This window comes from Cebidichthys violaceus, unplaced genomic scaffold (genome assembly GCF_023349555.1).
Source record: "Cebidichthys violaceus isolate CVI_PGR_0920_01 unplaced genomic scaffold, fCebVio1.0.p SCAF_3, whole genome shotgun sequence".
Classification (NCBI taxonomy): Eukaryota; Metazoa; Chordata; class Actinopteri; order Perciformes; family Stichaeidae; genus Cebidichthys; species Cebidichthys violaceus.
The window spans coordinates 13361536-13387004 of NW_027176483.1; the positions used below are offsets into that span (position 1 = coordinate 13361536).

Genomic DNA, 25469 nt, shown 5'->3' on the forward strand with positions numbered 1-25469 from the left:
GTTGCGCGATCTTCTGCAATAATCGGTCATAGAGATCAATGTATGCATGTTTGTAGGTATAGTTATCTGGCAAATGTTTGTGAACACTAGCCTTAACTCATCGCACAAACAAATTTGGTAAATCTAGGCACATTTAGTCAGGTATTGTGGATTCAAAGTACTGGTGCTTTACTTGTATGTATTTCGATTTGTGGTAATGTATTCGTTTATTACTAGTACTGACCAAATAAAGAGCCAATTGACAGAATTAGTAAATACATAAACATTTAAATTAAAATAAATGAAAAACATTTCTCACTTTGTTTGATTTGTCCAGGTTGGTGAAACTTCTGCTGCCACTGCACTTCTCCAGAAACTCAGTCAGAGCTGGACTTGGATTTGACTTACTTGATACTTAACTTTATATAAACTCAAAGCATAAAGGACATTTCATAAATACACCAAATAGTCGACTTTCAAAACCATCAATTAGTTTTATTGAAATAGCTTTTTTATGACAAATTAATCAAGTTTACAGTTGTCTTGATACAAATTACAGATGTTTACACATGTCATACACTAAGGTCTGTGGCATCTAAACTAAACCACAGTACATTTGTGCCTAAGCATGTTGGGCATGAACATTATAATGCAAGCATCACTTTGGGTCAGTAGATAGTCCACATCAGTGTGACTGCTGCTGCCTAACATGTCTGCCGTTGCTGCTGAGCAGTTTTGGGTACGCCGTCCCGAGGGAGCGTCCATGTCTGATGACCACCAGCTCCATCCGACACTGGTCGATGTTGACCAGCACTGTGGTGCTCCTCTCTGTGTTCATGAGGAAGACAATGGTGAAGAGCGCCATCTCAAACTCAGGGCTTGTCCCGATGAAGGCGCTGCCAACGGGCTTCACCAAACCGTGCCAGCTGAACTGGAGGTTCAGAACGTGGTCGTCTTGATCGGGCTGAGGGCAGAAACACATGAACGTTACTTTAGTAGAATAAAGGAATAAAGAAAACCCTGTAAGCTGCTACAGAAAGAAAGGCTTTTCTTTGTCTGATGAACTGTTATACTCACTAAGTCATGTTCCCTGGCCTTGTATCCTTTGTAGTCCAAGAGCATGCTTTTTTCTTGCAGGTAGAACTGGATCCAGTTGTGAAAACCAATGATTTCCGTTCCAGATCTTGTCTCTCCAACGAACACATGCTCGAATCCACAGGAGTCCAGGCTGGTGAATGTTTTAGTTTAGAGATACCAAAGAAAATAAAATATTACTTAGACACAATTACATAACTTTTTACACAATCAGAGAAAATCCCTTGATTGCTTTCGGTGCGCACACAGATTCTCTGATGAATTCAACAATCAGACACGATCATCTGCAGCTGTTTGGGCATCTCACCCTGTGTTTCTATGCCTGTGGTAGAGGTGGAACCAGATCAAATACAGCTGACTCTTAAAGTGCCTCAGGTCAGAGCTGGACTGTGCTTTGCTCACCAGGTACTGATGAGCCCTCTGTGGACAAATCACAATTATGACGTACAGCTCTATTGAGCTGACCCAATACAGAGAACAAGCATGCATGAGGAAAAACATAATCCACATTCAGATGTATTCTTATATTTAATTAATTTTAACCTTGTGATACACATTTTAACTTCTCTCTTCTCAAATCTTTTAAAAACAGTACAAATTGTTTGTCAGACTTTTAAAGAAAATTTTAACTAAACCATAAGCCTTTTGTTAACATGGTAACATGATTTAGAATGTATTGAACTTTAGTATTTGTTGAAGGACTTATTCAATGTACAAGAAACAGAATTACTGACACTCACTGAGGAAATACTTAGTATATTTAACAGTATTTAGACACAGTACTACTCTACTTCTGGTATACACAGCCCTTGGAAAATGATTGTCCTCTGCAAAAAGCTTAAGTCCTGACGTCAACTACAGCCGTCAGGTCCATCTAACAAGTACTGCATGTTTTTCCCAACCAATCCTCTTTGGGGAGACCAGCTGAGGCCAACTAAGCATTCCACAGCTGCATACAGATGTTTTTCTCTTTCTAACATCTTGAAGTAATGTGTGCAGTGCTGCAGTGGGTGTTGTGCAACAGAAACTAGTAACAGAGTAGTCAAAACATATGGCTGGGTAGATGCAACTGGTTGTAACATGTCAAATGTACCTTCATGACTTCTGTCTCTAAGACAGCATCCAGGAAGAGATTAATCTCTGTCAGTTCCTCTGTTGAAACTTGTTCAGCCACGCCTGTGGACCGCTCAAAGTTGTCCAGGAGTTTTATGAACACTGCCGGGGAAAAAAAAGTTGTATTTATCACAGTGAAGTCTGCAAATGAGCTGGATTTTTGTTTATGGCCAGAAAGATAAAAAAGACCCCTGTCTGTTACAGGGACACTTACGGGAGTAGGTGGTTGTGTTCGTTAGTTTGCTCTCGTTAACATTGGAGAACAGAGGCTGTGAAGCGTGATCCCGTACAACATGGCTGCCTTGGTTTACAAAACTGGCTCTACCCTAGACAGTCCAAACACAGAATACCTTTGTGAAAACAGGAGACAGCCTGAGTGTTGTCAGAATAAGAAGGTGCTTCGTACCTGAACAGAGATCGTGTAGTCCGTCGCAGGCGTCAGGCGGTTCACATCCAACACCCACAGCTCATTGAAAATATTGGACAGTTCCTGGTTTACAGCTGGTCTGTTACACAAAGTCAGGTATGAGAGAAAAACTGAGAAATACTGTCAAACTGAATAAACACAGTAACTTATGAGAAACGTTCCGATTGTCTACTGTACCTCGATGCATCCAGTCCACTGAGACACACAAGGGCGAGGAGTCCACAGAACCTGTACATCACACGTTAAACACATTCTCTATAAATACACCAAAGAGTGGAAATAAAAGAACACTATTAGAGTACAATTAATTGTCTATAGCATTATGAATAATAATTATAAAAAATACCTGTTGATGTTCTACGGTCATAAAATAACTTATGAAACTTAACTTGACTACAGAGATGAAATTCATTTCATTAGTAATTGGTAAAAAAATATATATCTATAAAAAAAGTACACACCTTGCAGCCATGATGCTCCTTCACTCCGTTAGCTCAGACTGCTCGCGTGTCTGTTTCCAGTCCAGTCTCAACCCGCTCTTCATATCCTGCAGGGCTTGTCCGTGTCCATTAATTGCGCATGGGCGAATGTGAACCAACTCGCTCTGATGTTTACGTTTTGACTGTATAGCCATCAGAGGGCGCTCTATCTCATTGTTTGATGCTCTTCTGCCAAATGTGTTTAATAAAATACAAATGTAGGCGACTGATGGTGACGCAGTGATCACAACTTCAAAAAGATAGAAGCGAATGATCTTCTGTTTTTACACAGGTTTCTTGTACCGCTGTAACATAGAAAGCATGGTTTCTCCATCTCGTTCCTTGGTCAATTAATTAAATGCAGGGAAGTCCAACATTTACAACTTAAATTCGGGCTCTCGTTAAATGCATCAAATCAATGGAGAGAAACTGTAATACAGCAGGCCCGGATGCTGTCACTCTATGGGCACAAGAGAAACATATAATTAGGGTCACCCTCAAAGCGCGTTAGCTTACACGCACTTCTGTACCATTTCACATTACCCTATTTGTGGTGGATGACCCATATGGGCAGTGTCTTCTGCATGGTACTGGTTAAACTTTGCACGTGTGCACATCTATGAATTTATTTAATAACTTTACAAACATGTCATGAGACCTTGAGCCAAAATCCAACTTTGAGATTTGTATTATTTTTGCAAATGTTGTGCTCACATGCTTGATTTTCCCCAAAAAGCTGTTTTTAATTAAATTGCCAAAGACTAAAACATGGCATTGGTTGATCTGGACTCAATGAGAACTTTGAGATTACACATGCTTTCAGGAAGGACCTGATGATTCCAAGGCTGCTATGTTTTGTCCCCAGGTTCATCATTTAGATCTTCATTTAAACGAAAACAATCTGTTTGATAATCAGAAGATTTATACTTTCACTCGACAATTTCTCTGAAACAAACGCCAACCGGCGACTATTTGCAGATGGACCTCTACATTTGACAAAAATCCCAAATGATTTAAATAACTTTATTGATCTAAGAAATTAATAAACGTAAAAAACAAAAACAAAACATGTATGGTCATGGGTTGCATTATAACATTATTATTTCGAATAAATCTGACATTATGTTAGATCACAAATCTGAATATGCAACAATGCTTTCCAAAATACGGGTTCCATTAAAAATCAATTTATAGTAGAAAATAAAAAATATACTGTAAATGTGTTGAATTCCAATACCATGCAATGATATTCATTAGGCATTGTATTGTACGATATGCATTGGTGCAAATACTATAATATTACTGTTGAGTGAAAACCTGTGAAATGTTCGGTCTAGGATAAAATATATGACAATTCCCGTGTTATTAGCAGGGTTTAGTTCTGTAGAAAACATAGCAGCTGTTTCTTTACACCAACTTGAAAAAAATGGGAAAATCTCAGCATATCACTTCTTTTTTCAATATTTCTACAGTCAGAAAGGAATTTAAAAGACATATATTAAAATCTATATTGGCATATTTTTTCTGCTGGTTGACACTTCCGTTCTATCATAAATAGAAATGTGCCAGTACACAACTGAGTACAAAATATCTCCAGAAACCAGCTGGTAGGCAAGCAGTGGTGTTGCCCTAAATGTTCCCTAGCTGTCATCAGACGACAGAAACGGAGACAAAGTTCAGGAGTGATAGTGGCTACTGGACTGTAGGCTGTCACAACACCATCGTTTAAAACTAAAAAATATAGAAAAAAACACTAATACTTTTGGCTCATCTTTGAATGTAACACTAAGAAGAAATGTGGGAGCATTGTTGGGGTTTGTCGAGACAAGTCTGTGTGCGAGTGGAGAGGATTGGCACAGAGTTTCATTCACAGCAGGACCCGGTCTCATGGTGCCGACGTTCTCATGCGGTGGAGTCCTCATCCGTTACACTTGGGTTTGGTGAATTTGAAGCCTCTTTGAAGAATTCATCATCTTTCAGCATGCTCTGATAAAAGGCACATTATAGAAAACAATATAATAAGCTTGTGAAACAATACTATCAATGAGTACAGCGTGCTATGAGTCCTGGTCAATGTGAAATTCTTACCGTCAGGTTTTGAATACCCTCAGAGAAAGCTCCGATCTGTCTAACAGTTCCCTCAGAGTCCTCCATCTGTGAAACAAGAAGCAGCTTTCAAAATGAACTAACGGAAACCCCCACTACAGTATGGAAACTTAAGTTGTACAGACTCTACTACTGAGTAAAGATCTTCTGGGAAAACAAACCCCACCTTCTAAGAAACACTGGTGACAATTTACACACAATATAAAAACAACATAAGACCAAACCTCATTAAAATTGGGAGTGTTTTTTTAATCCATATAATGCACACAATAAATATCTTTGACATAGATTTAAGATATACTTACATGCAATTAGTTACATAATTGCTAGGTATAAATAAAATCATCAGTCCCTTTGAAGAACAAGCTCACCTGTTCTAGCCTGTCCAGGTCGTCCTCGTAGATTTGAAGCTCGAAGCCTTTCTGAAAGCTTCGTCCCTTTGGCATCTCCACATCCATCGGACACACGTACTCCTCTGTCTCATCCTGTTTTTTCCTCCTCAGACTGCCAAAGTTACCGAATGACAGTTTTCTTGGCTGGTATGAACGAGGAGAGAGAAGAAATAAAGTATATAGGTTTTATAAAGCTACCCTTAGATATACAAACAGGAATGCACATGTTCCTCTGAGTTTCCTTTTTGACAATTCAAATCCTAAACCTTTCAATAACTTGCTACCAGGTTGTTGTGAATACCCAATTGCAGTATAATGTAAACAAACTTAAAATTTAAAAGGGAAAATTTGCCACCTTATATATGCATGTCCAATCAGGGTTGATTTTAAATGTAGTCAATTAAAAATATGAATTCCTGCTAGTACACGCTTTATTGACAGAGAAATCTGAGTTCTCGTGCCGGCAGTGCCTATATGTACCAAGATGGATTGGAGGGGTCCCCCATCCATATCCTCTGGCACAACTAGCTCTCCCATGCATTTCTTCAGCCGCATAATCTGGCTCAAACTCTGCTGAATATCTGAGTCAGCCAAAACACTGTAAAATGTATCCTCCATAACAAGGAAGTTCTGTTGTACCATCAAAACTGATCGGACATCCAGTAATCAGACGTTGTTCAGTTAGGTTTAGAGTTTAAAGAGTCAGAATAATTTACCGTTGTTAAAATGTCTAAAATATTAAATCATTATGTAAAATACAAAGTTTTGTATTAAAAGGTAACCCTTGTAACCACTGTAAGAGAAGTTCTAGCGGTACTATTTTGAAGCACAGACTAGTCTATCCTCGAGAAGGCTTGCATTACCTTGACCTTCGTGGTGGCAGTTAGCAGAGTGTAGTCTGGGTTTTCTAGACACTCCTGTTTGAGCTGCTGGGCCTCTGAGCCAATGAGCAGGTTGAAATGTGTGGCGAGGTGGCGGCGTAGCAACGTCTTGTTTGGGGGGATGTTCAGCAGCAAAGCCATGGTCTCCACGTTGAACCGTGGCTCCAGAACCTGAAGAGAGAGGAAATGTATTAGGAGTGGATACTTTCAGAAGAGAACCTCTGTTCCCTCAGGAAGACTGAGCGCCAGACTCTCTCACCATCAGGCCTCCGTGCACGCCGCTGCCTCTCAGGTTGGGAGCGTATTCAGCAAGGTCTGCAGATCGCAGCCACTCCATAACCCTATGGTTGGTCCACTGGGAAATCTCTGCTGGAGAAATATTGTTCTGCGGGCACAATTCACAGAAAAAGGATGCAAACAAACACTAATTAGAAACGGATTATGATCTCACACACACAGCTGTGCAATTTGAAACAGGTTGCTTATTACTCAGGTAATGTTAAAGTGAAGGCACCTCGTCAGATGGCCTACGACGCAAGCAGTTGGGCTCGTAGTTGTTGAGTCGGAGCACTTGGATAGCTCTTTTGATACTGAGGTGATGCAGGACACTCCCCACTTTCAGAGAAAGCAAGTCATCCTGAGGAACAAAGTAAGACATCAATGACTTAATGTAACATTAAAAAAAATATAAGCATATATATTTTAAAAGCACGATATAGACTTTTGCCGTAAAAATGAACCTTCCCTGAAACTAGAGGTATATACTGTGGTGTGACTTCAGCATTGTCCCAAATAGGGAGGATGAGACCAGGCCATCCCCGGTGGAGCTCATCTGACTCTGTATGCAATAATCCTAATGCGAGATGGCACTGGAGTCGTCAGGTCTGTGCAGACAGCCCATGTGTCTCGCCAACACTCACCACTGTCATGTAGTGCAGCATGCGACCATCCACCCTCCCCTCATCAAATTGGGTCTTATACTGAGGCAGACCGATGTCATCCAGCCATCCTGACAGTGAACAGAAAGAGCAAAATGTCATAAGGAAGAAATCAAGTTAACAGTTAAATATAACTCTGAGTACAATTGGTCATAAGGAAGAAAAACAGAGAAAAATGGCCCCAAAATGGCTCCAGAGTTCCTCTGACCAGCAGATCATTGATAACTCGCTGGTACTCACTCGTCACCCAGTTGTAGTCCAGCTTTCCCTTATTATCCTCCTCCTCTGAGCCTAGGGCCTGCAGAGCCAGCTGCAGCTTCTTTCTGTGCAGCGGGTGTTTGATGCCCAGCTCCTAAACATCCACAAGAAGACTTGTAAAGTAAAGACTACACAGACATCATCTGAGGTACTCCATTCTGTAGTAAGTTCAACAACAAGAATGCTTGGCCAGTCTGTCAGCTTTGCTAAACTTATTAAATTCTTCTGCTTCATCTCACCCTCTCCAGGTCATGCTGTGAGGCCTGCAGCAGCGTCTGTCCGGAGGAGATCCACACACGAGCCATGTTCACATAAAGGCCGAGACCCTGGCCCTGCAGCCAGTCGCACACCTGATCCTTTGACCAGCGTGCAAAAGGAGCATCAACATCACTAATGAAAGAAGTAAATAAATAGAAAGTCAAAACTTTCACAAAGGTTTGCACAGGGACACCCTTGTAGTGGTATAAAAAGGAAACAAACAAATACATACAAGTTTAAATTGGGAGAATAGAATATGCATTTTGTTATGCAAACCAAAACTGCTTTATCAAAAAAGAATTTCATTGTACACAGAGGTTCAAAACAAGCAAACCACACACTGAGTCTCATCATTCAGGCTGAATGCACAGACTTACTTGTTTGCTCTTTTGAGGTCACGAGACCAACCCAATCTGGGTCCTGCTGTGGCTCGCACTCCACCTCTCTTGAAGTCACCTTCTGTTTGGTTGTCATCCAGGTTAAATGTGGTAGACTGACTCCTTTTTAGCCTTAAAAATATGACATTCAATTCCACATGTTAAAACATCCCCACAATCAAATTATGGCCTTTGTGATAAAATTCTTTGCACATTTTTTCATATTTCTAAAGTGTTGGACATTAACATTTATAGGCATTTTTCTAAATGCATTCAAAAAAGTTTTTTCTATTAATTAAAAAGGCATTTTAAGATTCTATATGTTATTTTCTACTCACTTCCCAAAGAGTTTCTTTATTCCTTTGGATTTCTTCCTGCTCTCTGGGGTCGTAGACAGTGTGTTGGTGCTGTCGCTGTTAGCCGACCTCTGTGGCAGCCCGGCCAGATCCAGATGGTCCGTGCCCTGCCGCTCCGTTTCAGCTGTACAAACAAATGCCCACAGAAAATAATCAGCATCGCGAGTATCAGTGTGGGAGACGTACACGGATCAGCAGAGACGGAGCTGCTGCACAGGGTCAGTGTAGAGACCCAAAAAACACAGATGGACACATGATGTCTCCTAGATCTATGAGAGGTTACGGTGGTGGGCATCAAAAGCAGTACCCTCTCTAGTATGCATGCATCAGTCACAGACGATGTCTGACTAAGTCTAGAATAAAATAGTCATATTTTATTAGATTAAAAAGGAGGCTCGTTAGTTTTGTTTTAGATTTTTTTTGTGGGAGGCCTTCAAGATCCAAATAAATCATTTGATCTGATAATCTGGATCTTGAAACAGATGTGTGTTTGGGGAAGGGTTTGACGGAAAAAGAAGAGTGTAAACAAATACATGCAGGCACACAGGCAAATGAACAACAGACTCTCTGTGTGTTGGACATTTGTGCAACAATGGGTAGTGACAAGGGTGTGGCTGTTGAAGCACCGAGACAGAACGATAAAAAGATGTCAGCTGGATGGATGAGTTTAGAAAGGGTAAAGGTGTACAGCAATATAGGATATATTCAGCCATTTCCTTTGCGGTCTTCAACCCTTCCACGAGTTGTGGTCTATACTGTACCTAGCATAGGCGCACTTGCACTCCGGTTGCGGTCTTCATGTGTTACAAAGCACACACACACAACACACGACAGGGTCCGACAGAAAAAGAACAAGACAAAGAGCAGACATTATGATTGAAATAAGAACAGGACTGTAGAGGTGGAACAAACACAGACCTACATGTGTACAATACACACACAAAACACCCAGACAGAAGGAAGGGAATACACCAGCACAGACACAGACTTCCATAATTAAATGGGGACCACAGTTTGTGTGGGCTGCAAATTATGGTCTTGGTCCATATAGTACGTTCCATGGGTGTGGCTTGGGAAAATAAAAAAGTCGTTCATGGTGGAAGAAAATCTCACTCTCTAGTAAACAGTCACTCAATTTTGCACAGCTGCTATCTTAATGTCGGAATGTCATCAAATACAGAGCGAGTCACTTTTAGGACTCGTCTAGCTGCTAAATCATTACCGAGGTTAGGGGTACTGGCTGTCTTCTTGCCCCCACGGATCTTGAAGAAGCCCTTTCCAAAGGATGAACGAGCCTTTTTCGAGCCAAAGCTGTCATCCTCTGTGGTGGCAGGCGAGGTTGCCGAGGGACTCATGGGCGGCTTTTCCCTGATCTCTTCCCTGACATTCTTGAAGAGGACATAAAACATTACTCCTACAGGATTGTCATGTTCATACATACTGGCCTACAAGTACTGGTCAAGAATAACATGCTACACTTGTAGCTGTAAACTGTAACTTTTACTGTAAAGAAACAGAATTAAGTATGTGGACTGCACACCACATGTAGGATATTCTAAAAGGCTACAAACACTACGGATGCTACGGTGCATTTTACAGACTAATAAGACAAACAGTGTGAGGCAAAGAGAAGACGAGAGCGAATTAGTAAGACATGTAACAAAGAGACGTTTTAGTGAAGGTGAAAGGCTACTTGTATTTGTTACAAAACAACTTCCTGGGAAGTAATGGTATGCATTAACGTTTTTGCCAAAGTTCACAGAAAAAGGACTTTTTAAATTCTTTTATAATCATCCCCCTTTTAAAATTAGTACCTTTTACCTTTTGATTATTGCTCCTATCCAGCTGGTCCTGGCTGCCAGTCTTTGTAGCATCTTGGCTGCTGAAATGCCAAAACCATAACAATGCACACTGAACTCATGGCAGTGTAGTAGAGAGAGTGAGCCATTAGAAGCAGCAGTCTGGGGCTACAGGATATGAACTGCTGTTACACAAATCTTCTCATCATGTGGAACTTAAAGAACGCTACTGAGACACCTTCTAACACTCTGTATGACTGAAGCAATTTAACAAAAGAGGTGTCGGACTGCTTATGAAGAGTTTGTGGTTTTGCTCTCAGCTACAAAGTAGTAAATGTGAATGGTATATAGGCAAAATATATATAAAGCATTATCTTTATAGCAGTATGTTACAATATTTACTTGGAAGTATGCATTAAAATCTCTGTTTGTTCTTGTTGTTTCCTTGTTTTACTGAAATAAAATCTGTATTATTCAAAATGTATAGGTTTTCAAATATTTACAATGGTAGGTCTTATTCTTGATTTTTGAATTATTGTCCGGTTGCACAAAAGGTGATGAGCAAACCTCTGCCTTAAGTGGTGCGACTGAACGTAAGTGCACACTACTGTGCCTTTGATGCATGGATACCGTTGTATTCATTGCACAACACCACATGTGCATGTTACTCGCCCCAAACCAAATGAACATGTGTCAGTAAGTGTCACCAACTATACTGAAAAGCCTTCAGGTCACATTTATCAGTAAAACCTTCAATGATAGAAATTTTCTTTTGATATGTTATTGATGAAAGCTACAGATGACTTAAAATATCTAGTGTATCTACTCAACAAAAACCTACATTTGCCAAACCCTACATCGAACTTGACTTGCAGTAAATCAATGCATGTGAAAGGGGGTACAGTCTCTTATATTTAACCTTTCTACATCGGTTGGTGCTGACTCTGATGCTCCTTCTGGATCTGAAGGGCTTGGTGTGGGTGAAGGCTCTTCATTCAGTCCATTGAGGATCTCCAACTAGACACAGATCGGAGCAAGGACAGAGGACATAAATGTACACAAGAAAATACCCTTTTTAAAATCAAAGTCTTAAAAAATGAACTTGCATATTCTTCTGCGGCCATGACACTACAGACACTATTAATCTCCACACATGCTTAGAGAACTGACAGCCGATGTTATTCATTTAATTGGATGTCGAACCCGTCGACACTCATTTAACAAGTGTGAAATCTATGTGAGCTATTGGTGTTTTAGTGAGCATTTTAGAGTTTAATGAGATTTGAAGTTTATTGAGTGGAAAAACAATTGAAAAAACCTGCAGTACAAGAGTTAATAGCATTCATTAGCAATAAATTAGAAAGATAACACAACCTACAATAATCTGAGGTTTCTAATACAAAGATTAGCATCTTACATCTCTACATCAACAATGACATTTCTTGTGATATTAAGGTTTAAAGTATCTAATTTGCTATACTGTTTAAATACTCTAGCAACTGTTAGATTGATTTTTAGATGCTAGCATTTGTGACACACATTATGGCACACAAACCTCATCTGGGCTCCTCCTTTTCAGTTGTTCCACATCTGTAACTTCATACTTTTCTGACTCCGCAAACACAGGGTCGGTTGAGAAGAATGCAATGGATTCTTCACCATGACTCTCGATGTGCTCGGTATCTCTGCTTTTCTCTGGAGTAGACATTTGATGAAGATGCACATGAAAATTTGACATGTACAATTTCAGAATCAGCTGTTTTATTTAGCATTGATCAAACCTCAAAACAGAAAAAAAGTCTATCTGAGGAGACTAACCTCGGCTATTATCTCTAGACAGATTTTAAAAGACAAGCTCAAATGAAACGTGTTCAGAAGACAGAAGAAAGACGACCGAACGAGTGTATCAGCAAACAGCAAGCTCAGGGCAATACAAATACACCCATAGGAAAACAAGCAGCCATATAAATTAAAAAAAGGGTTGCTGTTTGGCAGCTGTCTCGAGTTTCAAATGTTAGAGTGTCCTTCAACACACCAACAAGGGCAGTTTTCAAAGCAGTCCCTGGTCTCAGCCGAACAGCCTTGAGAAAAGGCTAACCAGTTGTTCCCTGTGGTGGATTATCTCTAACTCAAGTTTGAATCTCTGCGAGATGATTATCTTATTGTACTGAAAGAAATCCAGTGGCCACCTAGACTGGATATCACAATACAACATATGATATGCTGTGACAAATTGCTTGATGTTAAGTACACATAAAATGCAGGTAATGGGCTAAACCATTCAAAATCAACATATCTTTTGAGGCAGATCTTAATCTCGGACATCACATAAATACCACTCATTTACTCTGACAGATATCTCACCTTTCTTCCCTTGCACTGACATCACCATCTCTTGAACTTTCTTATACCGCAGCAGCGACTGCTTTAGTTCATCAATCTTACGATCCTGCGAAGTCAAAGACAATTAAAACCACAGTGAGGCAAATGTTCCACGAGAGCTGAATCACTTTACAACGTGTCAACTGTACCTTCTCTTCATTGGCCGCCATCAACGACTCAACTGCCTTTTTCATTCTCTGCACTTCCACATCTAGTGAGGAGAGACAATTATTACAGACGAAGAACTGTAGTGTTGGGTGAAGTTTAAGGCACAAAGAGGATATGGATAATGAACCTGAACACACATTAGAGGACTTAACACAATCAGCTGACTGTCATTCCAGTAACATCATAGCCACATTCTTTGTTTTTCAGAGTTCTTCAAATTAATTAATCGTATCCTTGTGTGAGCCGATTTTTCACATATTTCTCTTTGGTAGAACATTATACATTAAGAATTATAACAAGGACGTCACATGCGGCACGCTGTTGCATGGAAGTAAACATGGAGGCCGCTGATGCCAGTGTTTACGGTTTCATTTATAAGTTGATAAGTTGAGTGAAAGACAGCAAATTTTTGAGCATAGATAGAGAGCCGTATTCTTAATTATGGCTTTTTGTGGAGCAATGGCTGCTACTTCTGTATGGGTGTGTGTGTGTGCGTAGATGTGGAGTCTGAGCCAGATCTGTCAGCGCCTCTCTTCATTGTTTGCATTCGCAAAATGACAAGTGCCATTGCAGAATTGTGACAAATGTCGATGTAGACTAGAGTGACATAAAAGTCGCAAGAATTCCGATATGAATTCTGATATTAAATTGCAAAAAGATAAAAATTTAAAAGGTCAGATTCCATGTGATGTGTGTTGTTCACACTATTATGAATTAAAAAAAAAGATCTGAGTCACATATGTGCAAAAAAATCTGATTTGGGCAACTTTTGCCAGCAGTCTGAATGCAGCCTTAGTTGCAAATCCTAGTGATCTATACCAGTGGACTGTATGTGCGGTCACGTTGAGGGAATCTGCGTACTGAATGAAAAATGAAATTGTTCTACATAAGTGAAAGACCACTGATGGGGTAAGGCACAGATATGAAGACAGCACTTGTGATATTGAACTGTCACACAACACTGAGCTTGACAACAACATGACAGGTTAGCAGGACACACTGGTTGTTGGTGTGAGCGAGGGAAGGTTCAGAGGAGTTTGAGGAGAGATATCGACGGGTACAGGAGGTGATTATTGTTGGAGAACATGAGGCAGGAGGATGAGTGAGCAGCCTGAATGGTTATGACAAACAACACAATTCATTCCTCATTCCTTCATTCCTGTTGAAAACACAAAGCAGACATTCCTTGTTGCTGTTCCAGGTTGGGCATTACAAACACACAGCTTACGGATGACTTTGGTCTTCAGTTCATCAAGTTTTACAGATTGGTGATGTGATGCTTTGTGGTCTGGTATTAGCACTCCAATGGGTTATAATGGACAAGCTGAGTTCAGATGGCTCATGCTCGTTCATGCAAACAGGGGTTGAGAGGGGTGCAGTAATAAAGTGCAATAATAAAAATAAGTAGAAAAACCCCCCTTACGTTTTTCTTTCAGCCTCTTTCTAAGAGTTTCATCTGGATGAGAGACTAAACAGGACAAAGAATTATGAAACAAAAAACTGGTTGGCTGCAGATTCTGACTTCTTGCAGAACTTGGCCTACTACTTTGCTAATTATCCCTCGATACTACCACTCAATCATATGACCAGGAGTTGAAACGTCATGCATGCTCATCTTCAGTAACGCTTGTGATTTCGACTGGTTTTCCCACCTCTCTCTGTGGGATCTGAGCTGCTCGAGGCGACGGCTTTGAAGCCTGTCTCATCCTGTAGTCTCCTCATCTCTCCGTCTTTGCCCTCCAGCTGCCTCCTCAGTATGGCTAGCTCCTCCTGTCCAACAGAGAACAACAGTGAGGGTATTTCCTCCACACAGACACAACCTCCCCCACCCCAACTCCACGCTACAAACAAACCACAACACAGAGTTTCAAAGATGCTGACGTGACGTACAGGCACGCAGGACACACCTGCTCTGGAGGGCGACATGTGTGAGGTGGGTGGGTAAGCACTTGTGACTGGGAGGGCTGAGGCAATAACAAATACAGGCCATTATAAACAATTAAAAAAAAGACATGTTTAAGTGACCACAATAGGAAGCAAGCTTAGAGACAGACAAAATACACTATAAGAGGTTTTAATGAAGATGATCAGGAAAAAAGAAATGAGTGCAATGAGGGATGAAGAAAGATGCAGAGAAGTAGAACGCTGCCAACTCTCGAAAGAAAAACCCCCAAAATTAAAGCATGCCTGTGGTTTGAAAAATGTGAATGTTTACTTTAAGTGGTCCCCTATAGATGCAGAGTTAAATAAGTGGCATTTATGACTAATCCTGACTTTATACATTTTACTGTGCTGCATGGTTTAGTAAATCAAGTGATTTCACCGTTTACAAAAAGTGACATCATTTTGCTTAAAATAATACTGCAAACCAGATGTAATGATTTTTACCCTCAAAAATAAAAACAGAAGAGGAGCCAAAGGGAGAGGTCAAAAACCATAATCATACAGCAAGCAAAACAGTCGTCCTGACAAAAGCCAACCTTCATAGCCTGGAGTTTGTGCTCCTTCCTCTGTTTCTCATACTGCATCTGGCCCACATTGATTTTCAGGCTAGAAAGCTTGGCCATTAGCGACTAGCAGTTGAGAGACAAGCCATGGAAAGAGAGAGAATATAGAGATGCAAGATGTGAAAGAGAGAAGAGGTCAAGAAGATGGAATACCCAAGATTCAAACCAAGAGATTTACAGAACAAAGCACATTCAAAAAATAGACAAAGCTGACCAACAGAGAGAAACCTTAAAGCTCTGATTTTAGCTGTATGGGAAACTGCAACTTCTCCTGAGGTCTCACCCAAGATAAGACATAAAATCCAACACCCTTACATACAAAAAAAAAAAAAAAAAAAAAGAATCTTGAAAGCAGCATTAAAATCTCTGAACCATAAAATATAAATAAGATGAATTAATCATACTGGGAGCCGTTTACAGAAGCAGGAGGATATTTTAACTAGTTCACTAGACCATCAACCTTCTTTCAGGTTAACTTGTGAATTGTCCCACACAGTTTTAACTATTTCGACAGCAGTGGGAGTTCAGTGTAAAATGATAACAAAAGAAAAAGTGTGTTTAGCTGGAAAAGACCACTCCTGAGGACACATGAACAGCTGGGAAATAATGAGATGTAAGCCATGAAGTTATTTTCATAAACACAGAAAACTTTCCTGTGACAACTCACCTTTGTGGATTTAAGTTTCTTTTCATACTGTAGTTTTTCACTCTCCAGCTCTGTCAATCTGTACCGCAGTTCATTAATTTCAAGAATGAAATCCTGAAAATAGAAAGTGCATATCACAGAATTGTAGTAAAATAGCAAGCAGACCTTTGAAATATGTTTATTAATTAACATTAGCCAGATTTAGCCATACAGGCTAAATTTCATCTGTCATTCAACAATTTTAGTGTAAGTATATAGTAACTCTAGATAAGTTTGAAGGGACTGAATTCCTTGGAGAGTGGATGCTTCATAAGTGCAGTGGTGATAAAACAAGAGAACGCTGCTTGTAGATGAGAAGTGATTTATGTGCTGTGAGGCGGAACATCAACAGCAGCTTTTTGTTCCAGTGGGGGGGAAGAGACGACAGCGCTGCTACAACAACAACAACATGACGTGTTTGAAAGCTGTCCAAGTATTCTGCATGGTTCCTCTGGGAGCAGAAAACAACCACAGATTGGCATCTTAATGTTTGCAAAGCTTGACCGGAGGGCAGTAAATCTAAATATGATTAAAAAAAAATTAAAAAACACATCGGGCACATTTCCCACGCATGGTGCAGTGAATGATGATGTTTCCTTGAAGTGCGAGAACATTCATTGACTTTTTTTCTTACTCAAAACACAGCTGCTTTGAAATAAAATGAGATGTCCCACCTAGTTTGCTGTGTCTGTGTGTGTGTGTGTGTGTGTGTATATTGAGGTGAGAGAGAAAGGACAAAAGGCAGAAACAAAGAGAATTCCTGTCCTGAGAATCAGCTCACATACCTCACTATCCCTAAATCTATCATCAAAATCAAGTCTGTCCGTCTCCACGTTGTTCAGCTTCAGCTTTAGGTTGGACACTTCAGAAATCAGATCTAGCTTCTGGGTCTCCAGTGCACTTCTGCACAGAAGCTCCTACAATGATAAAAGAAAGAGGAACGTCACAAAAATAGGTTGGTTGCTGTGTGGTCAATATTGGCATTCTTGTTGTTGTAAATACTTAAAATAATAACAGCGATTATTCAGTGCTTCGTGCTCAAGGTAGACATGGAAATTAGACGGCATTATTTCAGTAGCTGCACAAGAGAAGCTCCTGCTACATCCAACACAAGCACACAAGTAAACACACACACACACACACACACACACACACACACACCTGTTGTAGCATCTCCTCAGTGGCGTTGAGTTTGTCCCTGTGCTCATCCAAGCACAAGTCCAGGTCTCGAATCTTCTCCCCCTGAGCCTCCACCTGGTCTGTCAGCACGCTCACCTGCGAGGAACCAAGAAGTCTTTTTTAGAAAGAGATTTCATCTCTATTTAAAATGTGTCTTTGTGAAACTGGTAAGATTATTTAAGAATGGCTGGATGGATACCTGAAGAACCAGTGACTCCTTGTCACTTTCTATTCGGGACAGCCTTTCCTGGTAGTGGTCAGCCCCACTCAGAGAGATGTGCCCGTTGGACTGCATGGACAGAAGACAAAATATGGATTAGACAAAGGAGAGGAACTGATCTTTGACCCATTAAAGTGCAGACATGGGTAAACGGCACAGGTAAGTTAATTATTCCACTGATCTTAAAAAACCTGCACCTAATAATGATCTCAGATGAAATGCTTCACATCAAAGTATGGCTGCACTGCTTTACCCTGCACTGACCAAACCGTACATGGCTGAGAGGAAGGCTCACGTTCAAGCTGCTGTGCACAGAGTGACTTACAGCACTGTACAAAAACTCTGGCGTTTATCTGGCCTGCAGCCCATCGCTCCCAAACACCACTCTGGTTCCCAAGAAGTCCAGCCCCCCCACACACCAGTATTTCATTGTGTATTCCCAGTGAACTCGGCAGAGGAGGACACTCGTGTTTTTGCTTGGCAAACAAGTCTGTCGTCTACGTCTAGCACTGTTTGCCCATGCTTGTTTACATTCATAGAGTTTTAATGCAGCACACAGAGTGAGCACAATCAGAAGCAAACCAGATGTGCTAAAGCTTGCTCGCAGCACATTCTGTCCTCCCATCACAGACTAAACCTCCTCCATGGTGGCACAATGTAAACAGATTCAGACATGGGAAGTGTTCCTTCCTTCACTTCTACATCTTCTATGTTTAGATAATCCAGTTATGTGACACTGATCTGACCCGAGGCTACAGTATTCTGATGAGGAGAAGAAGTAAATGTGACTATACTTCATGATCTTCAGTTCCAGTTATTAAACTAAAAAAATAACAGGAAAACGCATTGTTGCTCTCAATTGATGACGATTACGGTATCTGTGTAACATCTCGAACATTGTGTTCTTTTACAGATCTTAGAGTCTCTCGTAACATGTATGAGTCTACATCTTACCAAGTGACCGTGGAGCCACTCAACCAGACTGTCCGCCGTAGAGTCGGGGATCTGGCAGCGTAGACTCTCCCTTTCCTCCGTGTCCATCAACTCCAGGACACTCCTGAGGTCTTCCAAAAGGTGAAGCGCCCGCAGGCTGCCCATGAAGGGAGAGGTGGGTGACTGACAGTCATACAGCCCGTTGGAGTAGTCCAGAGCCTTGGAGCCTGAGGGAAGGAAGCACAACAGAGGAGAGAGACCAACATGAGGAGCTAGAACCCAAAGAAAGACAGATGGATAATTCCACATCCCGTGTTTCTTGCAACAACAACAGTATGGGGAAAATTAAATCAAATGTTCCATTGAGACACAATCAGAGCTCAACACTCACTTTTAAAAGTGATTGCCAGGCTGGCAACCAGGCATCAGCTTTGTGTTGTCAAAACTGAAAATATGGTTGCCATTTGTCACCTTATACTTTGAGCATATAGGGTAGTATGTAGTTATGTCAGCTTAATAATGAAAAAGCAAAACATCTTTGTAGAAGTGTTTTATCAAAACACTTCTACACATTTCCTTCCTTTACTTTGGGGTACACATTTTGCTGTTTTGTGTCCCTATTTGTTAAAATGTCAGGCTGGTTGCCATTTTCTCAAAATGGCAACGGTCACTGTTGAGCACACGTTGGTGTTTACACTGGTGAACATAGTTAAAACCCACACAGCCTGAATGAGCACAGAATAAATGCTAAAGCCTTTCACACATTACATGATGTCTATTTAAAATGTCAGCTCTGCAACAAACCGTTACATGAGATAAAGTGTTATCAATGTTTACTCAACCTGGAAGGGTCGTATAGAGACTTTGTTGCTTTATGCTTTTGACACAGCTGTAAAAAAGCAAAATGACTGCTCAAATTTGTAAAATATTATGTTGATGTGTAATGCAATAGGAGGACTATACCTGCTATAATGCCATCCATCTGCTCTAGGGCAGCTGCCAACATGTCGCTGGCATCCGCCATCATCTTTAGTCACTGATGAACCTGGAAGGACAATGATACCATGTTAAAAAACAATGCATTTTAATATTATCTCTTTTGTAGAGAAGCTTCATAAAACCCTCCACACTTGCATGGTGTACCAGGCAGTAACACATAAAACGACAACAAGGAATCTCACATTAAACTGAGAGGAATTTACAATGAAAACATCCATGATTATTGTGACAATTCAGCCAGTGCAGCGATACCTACAGTTTAGTCTATGGAATACAATGACAGCTGTACTGTGTGCTCGAGATCTGGATATCAACAGAAAGAGGACAAATCCGGCAAACCAGTTACAGTGGTGTTCAGCTCTCCAGGCACAACGCGCAGTAATGTTGACATTAAGCGTGTGATTACAAAAGGTTCCCACCCAGGAATTAGGCTGTGACTGCAGTACATCCTCAACAACCCTCTATGCCTAAAAAGGGACATTAACTGCTAAAATACCATGTTTGTGAGATAGAGCTGACCGTTTTGAGCAAAATTACAGAAAAGCAAAAAAAATTAAAATTATATATGTGCTCGGCTGATCTGTTCTCTGATCCCTGAGCAGGTGATGAATAATGCATTTCAGAATATCAAATCAGGCCATTTACCTAAAATATAGGCAGAATGAATGTCCTGGCAATAGGACACTGGACACTCTGTTTGGATCAGAGTTACATTTTAGTGTCCCGGTCTTGGACATCTGCCCCAGCGGCACAACAGACCCATTATCATCTAATCAAAAGGCTCTGCTGTATATTCACGCATGCTTAAACATGCATGCACAAGCACTCATCTGTGCGTGTGTGCGCGTGCGCGTGCGCACACGCACACACGCACGCACACGCACGCACGCACGCACGCACGCACGCACACACACACACACACACACACACACACACACACACACACACACACACACACACACACACACACACACACACACACACACACACACACACACACACACACACACACACCTCTTCCTTTAAATCAGCTGCCTCATATCCTGGGAGTGCCCGTCACTGGGACGTACCACCATTTACAAACTTTATGGAAACCACCCACAGACCTAACACTGTTATTTCAACATTTCTGTGGGCACATTTTCCATTATGTGTAAAATAAGCATGCACTAAAACACAAGAATCACCAAACGCGTGTGCGCGCGCGCACACACACACACACACACACACACACACACGAAGAGATGAGAGGAACCAGCATGCCACCAGTCAGCTCCATAGTAAACTGCTGAGTGGTTTCCAACAGTAAAACCCTGAATGAGGGTAAAAATGCTCCTCTTATAGGCTGCCTACAGTGACTGCTTGTGTCACTTATACAAATGGGAGAAGCAGAATGCAGAGCAGAAAACCATATCTGACAGTTATCTCCAAAAGGCAACTCCAATGTTCTGCGAGCATTTTTTTATGGTTTGTTTTTTTACTTGGGTTAAAAACGATGTACTCAAATTACTTGAAGAATTCAAAAGATAACATGTCAATGGCTGTGTTTTCAGAGGGAACCTAAAAATATCATGCCCACTGTAAAACCAGCAATGGTGCAAGACCTAGTATCAGCAGTCCCACATGGAATCTTACCAGAAATACACTCAACATTAGGCAGAAATAAAGAAGGAAAACAGGAAAATAAGCACCATAAGTCTACCTAAATAAGTCAAAGCCTCCCATAGGGAGAAGAATTTGTCTCTTAACCCTTTACGTGACTATTTTATGCTCTCTAGCTGTATGAGTTGCATCAGGTCACTCAACCACATAGACACTTTAGGAGGATTTGTTGATGTCCTGTCTAATAATAATCTTCTACGCAAGCAGTGTAGTAAAAAGTGTTTTTGCGTCTTTTTCGTATTTTATGCAACTGTTTTCTATCTGTGACAGCAAATATGGCTGCTGCTGCTGCATTGGGTTGGAAATCAGTATTAAGTGCCTCCGATAGTGTTTTAAAGATCACCGACAAGCAAGTTGCAAGAGCAGGGCATGACCACAACATATGGGTTAAATTGGCGGGGGTATTACGACATCTGTCGCAACTTGCGTCTGTTATAGGGTAAATTAGAGTTAGTCTTGCTTTGGACCACTTTAGGTTGATATTGGTCTTTAATTGTATTTTACTTTATTGTCATTCCCTCACATGGTTCCAAATGTCCTCATCCATGTCCTTTTCAAGCTCACCTCCTGGTCAGCCCTAATCTTTGTAATGTTCATGTTTTTGAGGGAAGCTTTACAGTCATGTATTCTTGCACTTACCCTTTTTTTAGGGATCTCTAACATATTATCTAAGCCTGAAACTGCAAGGTCAATACCTCTGTCATTGTTGATAAATCACTAGACTTCAACAACAAATGCACAGCAGAAAGTCAGTCTTTAATGGCATTGACTCAAAGTGGAATGAAGGCCTGCAGGGCATCCCCCTGAAAAAAAGACCTGAGTCAGCTCTTCTCTCACTGCAGAGAGGCAAATATGGGTAAGGTTAACGCGTGGCTTTCAGCAAACAAGACTTCAAACGCATCAGGTCAAGACCAAACATGCTGCTCAGAGACCCGCCGTCCGTGTGTCAATCAATGCTAAACAAGCGTAAAGACCGTCTCTGAGCACTTCCACGGCTTCATCCTGGATTCAGTGGACAGAAGATCTGAGCAAAAAGAATGCCTCATTACAGAAGTGCACTGTGTCCTCAGGTCCTGGGATGCCTCCATGGTATGTTAGTCATAACAAAAGAGGGTTGTCTAGCAAGCAGCAGGGTGACTTTGCCTATTTTGTCTACACTAAACAAAAGCAGTGGATCAGAGTGTTCGGGCTGCAACAAATTATTATTTTCTTAATGAATCCATTAATTGTGTATCAATAAAATGTCAGAAAATAGTGAAAAAAATTGCCCATCATGTTTTATGACAGCATAAACGGGTATCTTCACATTGCTTGTTCTGAAAATATATATATATATATATATATATTGAGATAACTATTTTAAATCCTCACATTGGAATGTTGGGAAACCGATTCATTGATCACGAAGACGGTTATAGCAGATGATGCATTTTCTTTTCACTCCACTAATCATGTGTGTATTTTAATCTTTGCTTAGTTAAGAATGCATTACAGAGGACATATCTGCACCCGTGTTTCATCAGTTCAAGCTTGCTATTCAAGGAGACATCTCAAAAATCCCCAACAAGCAAGCATCAGTTTCAAAAACAAAGTGTCACTGTCTGCTCCTCTGTAAGCGCCACTTACACCAACCATAAGACACACAGAGAGGGCTTTTGTTCATGATAGTGAGGTATTTTGACTGAGAGGCATGAGAGGACAAAAAAAAATAAAAAATGCTAAGCTCTGCTACAGTACACACTGCATTTGCAACAACACCTGCCTGCATACTCTTTTCAGACCTCAGCACCTCAAAACAAAACCAAAAAAAAGAAGAAAAATCCTGCAAAAATCAATCTTGCCCTTTGGTGAAAGCAGCCATATAATTCATTGAGACATGTAGAGAATAATGAATACAAGGGGGAGAGTGGACCACAATAATGGCTTTTCCCTTCAGGCAGGGAGAACCATACCCCACCCTCACTGAACGCGACAGAAAAAGAAGATCTTGTAATTCCTCAGTCCTGAATGACCAGCCAACTATACTCTTGCACGCACAGAAAATAGAAAACAAAATATAAGCCTCCGGGCCACTTCTCTGTGACGGGGGAAAGTGTTTACAGCAGCCAAGCAACTGGCTCTAACAGCTAGTATTGTACTACTATGGGTACAAAAAAAAAAAAGCCAGAGGAGAGAAGAATTTACAATCCAGGCATAAATCATACAGCTGTTTGCTTTACTTGTTCTTTTTATACCCAGGTAACATAAAGAAAGGTGTGGGCATAAGGGGATGGATCCAAGTATCACCACATCAGGACACTTTCCACGTCTTGAGTCATGCAGGCCTTGACTCAGTCTTTACCTTTCCACAATGTTTCCATGAGAAAAGCTGGATGAATGCACTATTCAGCTCTGAACTGTGAAACTCAGCTTTTCTTTAAAACGTCATCCAAGTGTGTTTGGGCACTAACCATGTAGGGTGTTGTGCCACACCATAAAAACATGCTTAAAATAGTTATAGTGCGAGCGAACCTGCCTGCTGTGATTTCCTCTCGTGACAGAGCTTACGTTATTGTCTTCAAGTTTAAGGGTGCATGAGTGGTAGTGAGCAGAACGATGCACATGCCGCCGGCAGGGCGCTGCTCTCGTATAACCTGCAGCTATTTACAACCCGAGTGAGCAGGCAGAATACATCATCACTAATTTTATACCACCAAACTACGCTGGCTTATATGAAAACCTCTCCCTCTTTAGACCCGCTGGAACTAAAAGTAAGAAACCAACTAGGTATCTGAGCGATGCAGTGTTTACATGCTGAACAAAAGATGGAAATTCAGGTTTTTTTTAAATAAACCATGTGATTCAAATCTTCAAGGATTGTTCCTGCTCGTACATATGAAAAAGCGCATGGCTGCAATTAATGTATGCTGGACAGCAGCACACATTCTTTTCATATTACTCATGGCTGCACTGCTTGTACCTCAATTTGGCGAAGAAGTTATTCATCTTTAACATTATGCCAAAAAGAAATACAACACTGAACAGTGCACATGTGGTACAGAGGGTTAGGTTATGTAAATAAAAAAGTTTCACACACACATTTGTTTTGTTGTGTGTGAGCCTACCCAGACTCGCTCAATATCTGGACAACAATTTAAAAACAGTAGCTTGTTGCAATTTAACAAGCCAATATGTTTAAGCATTCTTGGCTCAAGAAAAGACTGTAAAAAAGGTGAAATGAAGAGCCTTAGGGGGTTCCCTAAAATCTGAACAATAATTAACAGTTTGAAGGAAAACCTAAAATTACACAGTTTGACACAACACAACTTCATAAACTAAGGCCTAACATTAGATCAACAGTATTAGACTGGTGGGTATATGAGAGTTCTGCGGCACAGTAATTACCTTGACATTATCTAGTATTTGGTTTTCACAAAATTAATTTCTGAAGGGAGGCCAAACAGTTTAAAGAAGTCAACTGGAGGGCAATGCAACAGCTGATTAAAAACACAGACAGTAAACGTCACCAAATGTACAGTCTGAGTCCATCCACCTCGGATAACTCCGTTATTTATGTACCAAAGTAGGTTTATCTCAGTCAGCACCACCTCAAGGCCACAATAAATCAGATTAGTCTGTGTAAAAAGAGGTGGCCTCAGGCTGTGAGCGTTACTAATGAACAATGGTCATAAACCAATAGACTGACTCTCTCACGTCAGAAACCTTTAGCGTTGTGATGGGCTCATATTTTGGTGTAAATTAAACATTAACGTTACTTCAAGATTAAACCACTATCACTGTAAAGTCAGACTGAGACTTGGTTCACGTTGGCTAAATTAGGTGAAGATACAAGAACATTCAGCGTTACGCTCAAATGATTTTTATGCAACAAGTGATGTAAAATGTAACATTAACACATCTTAACTAGCGTTAACAGCGAGCCAGATAACTTGTCCCAGGACTCTGGTAATACAGGGGTTTGTTCCGACTAGCTAAGTTAAACGTTAGCAACTCATAAACCGAAGTTAATGTAAATAATAAATCACAGCCGAACATCGAGACTCACCCAAAGTCTGCTCGAAGAGATTTGAGATTCCCGTGAGTTTGTTGATAGTTTACAATAATTCCACGATAACGTAACTTGGTTTCTGAACTTCTCCGTGGCCACCAGTACTACCCACGTTCATCCACATTGCTACGCCATGATGTACCGAGGTGACGGGATTGTTGGAGATGGAAGTTGGAAAACTTGGGACGTCGTGGCAGGAACATCCCGCCCCGCTGCAGCGTGGATTGG

The 25469-nt window shown here is 40.8% G+C and overlaps 2 protein-coding genes across 8 annotated transcripts; both read right to left on the reverse strand.

The window, feature by feature from the left end:
- Positions 1-453: 453 nt before the first annotated feature.
- On the reverse strand, positions 454-3179 carry endouc (endonuclease, polyU-specific C). The gene is made up of 8 exons (XM_068723132.1): positions 3076-3179; positions 2792-2842; positions 2594-2693; positions 2402-2513; positions 2168-2289; positions 1382-1494; positions 1057-1207; positions 454-943 (listed from the first exon to the last, which is right to left on the reverse strand). The coding sequence occupies exons 1-8, from the start codon at positions 3084-3086 to the stop codon at positions 665-667; spliced, it is 939 nt and encodes a 312-aa protein (XP_068579233.1). The 5' UTR covers positions 3087-3179; the 3' UTR covers positions 454-664.
- Positions 3180-4102: 923 nt separating this feature from the next.
- Positions 4103-25417, reverse strand: ppfibp1b (PPFIA binding protein 1b). 7 transcript variants are annotated; one of them, XM_068722718.1, is made up of 28 exons: positions 25239-25417; positions 19496-19577; positions 18554-18759; positions 17579-17668; positions 17362-17475; positions 16986-17117; positions 16183-16275; positions 15489-15581; positions 14661-14778; positions 14432-14476; positions 12990-13051; positions 12823-12907; positions 12014-12153; positions 11378-11475; positions 10481-10541; positions 9882-10047; positions 9421-9453; positions 8642-8783; positions 8304-8435; positions 7908-8058; positions 7651-7762; positions 7393-7481; positions 6987-7109; positions 6732-6857; positions 6455-6643; positions 5571-5735; positions 5182-5247; positions 4103-5079 (listed from the first exon to the last, which is right to left on the reverse strand). In XM_068722718.1, exons 2-28 carry the CDS (start codon positions 19557-19559, stop codon positions 4996-4998), a joined length of 2979 nt encoding a protein of 992 aa, XP_068578819.1. In that variant the 5' UTR covers positions 19560-19577; positions 25239-25417; the 3' UTR covers positions 4103-4995. The 7 variants fall into 7 exon arrangements, with proteins under 7 accessions (XP_068578819.1, XP_068578821.1, XP_068578820.1 ...); XM_068722720.1 differs by lacking the exon at positions 14432-14476; XM_068722719.1 differs by lacking the exon at positions 9421-9453.
- Positions 25418-25469: the final 52 nt, after the last annotated feature.

Excerpts from the sequence above, each read along its gene's own strand:
- ppfibp1b (XM_068722718.1), bottom strand. The coding sequence starts at position 19,559 with ATGATGGCGGATGCCAGCGACATGTTGGCAGCTGCCCTAGAGCAGATG. Across the intron at positions 14,779-15,488 it reads ACAAACTCCAGGCTATGAAG|GAGGAGCTAGCCATACTGAG; the intron begins GTTGGCTTTTGT and ends TCTGTTGGACAG. Across the intron at positions 12,154-12,822 it reads GTCAGTGCAAGGGAAGAAAG|AGAAAAGCAGAGATACCGAG; the intron begins GTGAGATATCTG and ends TGTCTACTCCAG.
- endouc (XM_068723132.1), bottom strand. Across the intron at positions 2,514-2,593 it reads ACTACACGATCTCTGTTCAG|GGTAGAGCCAGTTTTGTAAA; the intron begins GTACGAAGCACC and ends TGGACTGTCTAG. Across the intron at positions 1,495-2,167 it reads TAGAGACAGAAGTCATGAAG|AGGGCTCATCAGTACCTGGT; the intron begins GTACATTTGACA and ends ATTTGTCCACAG.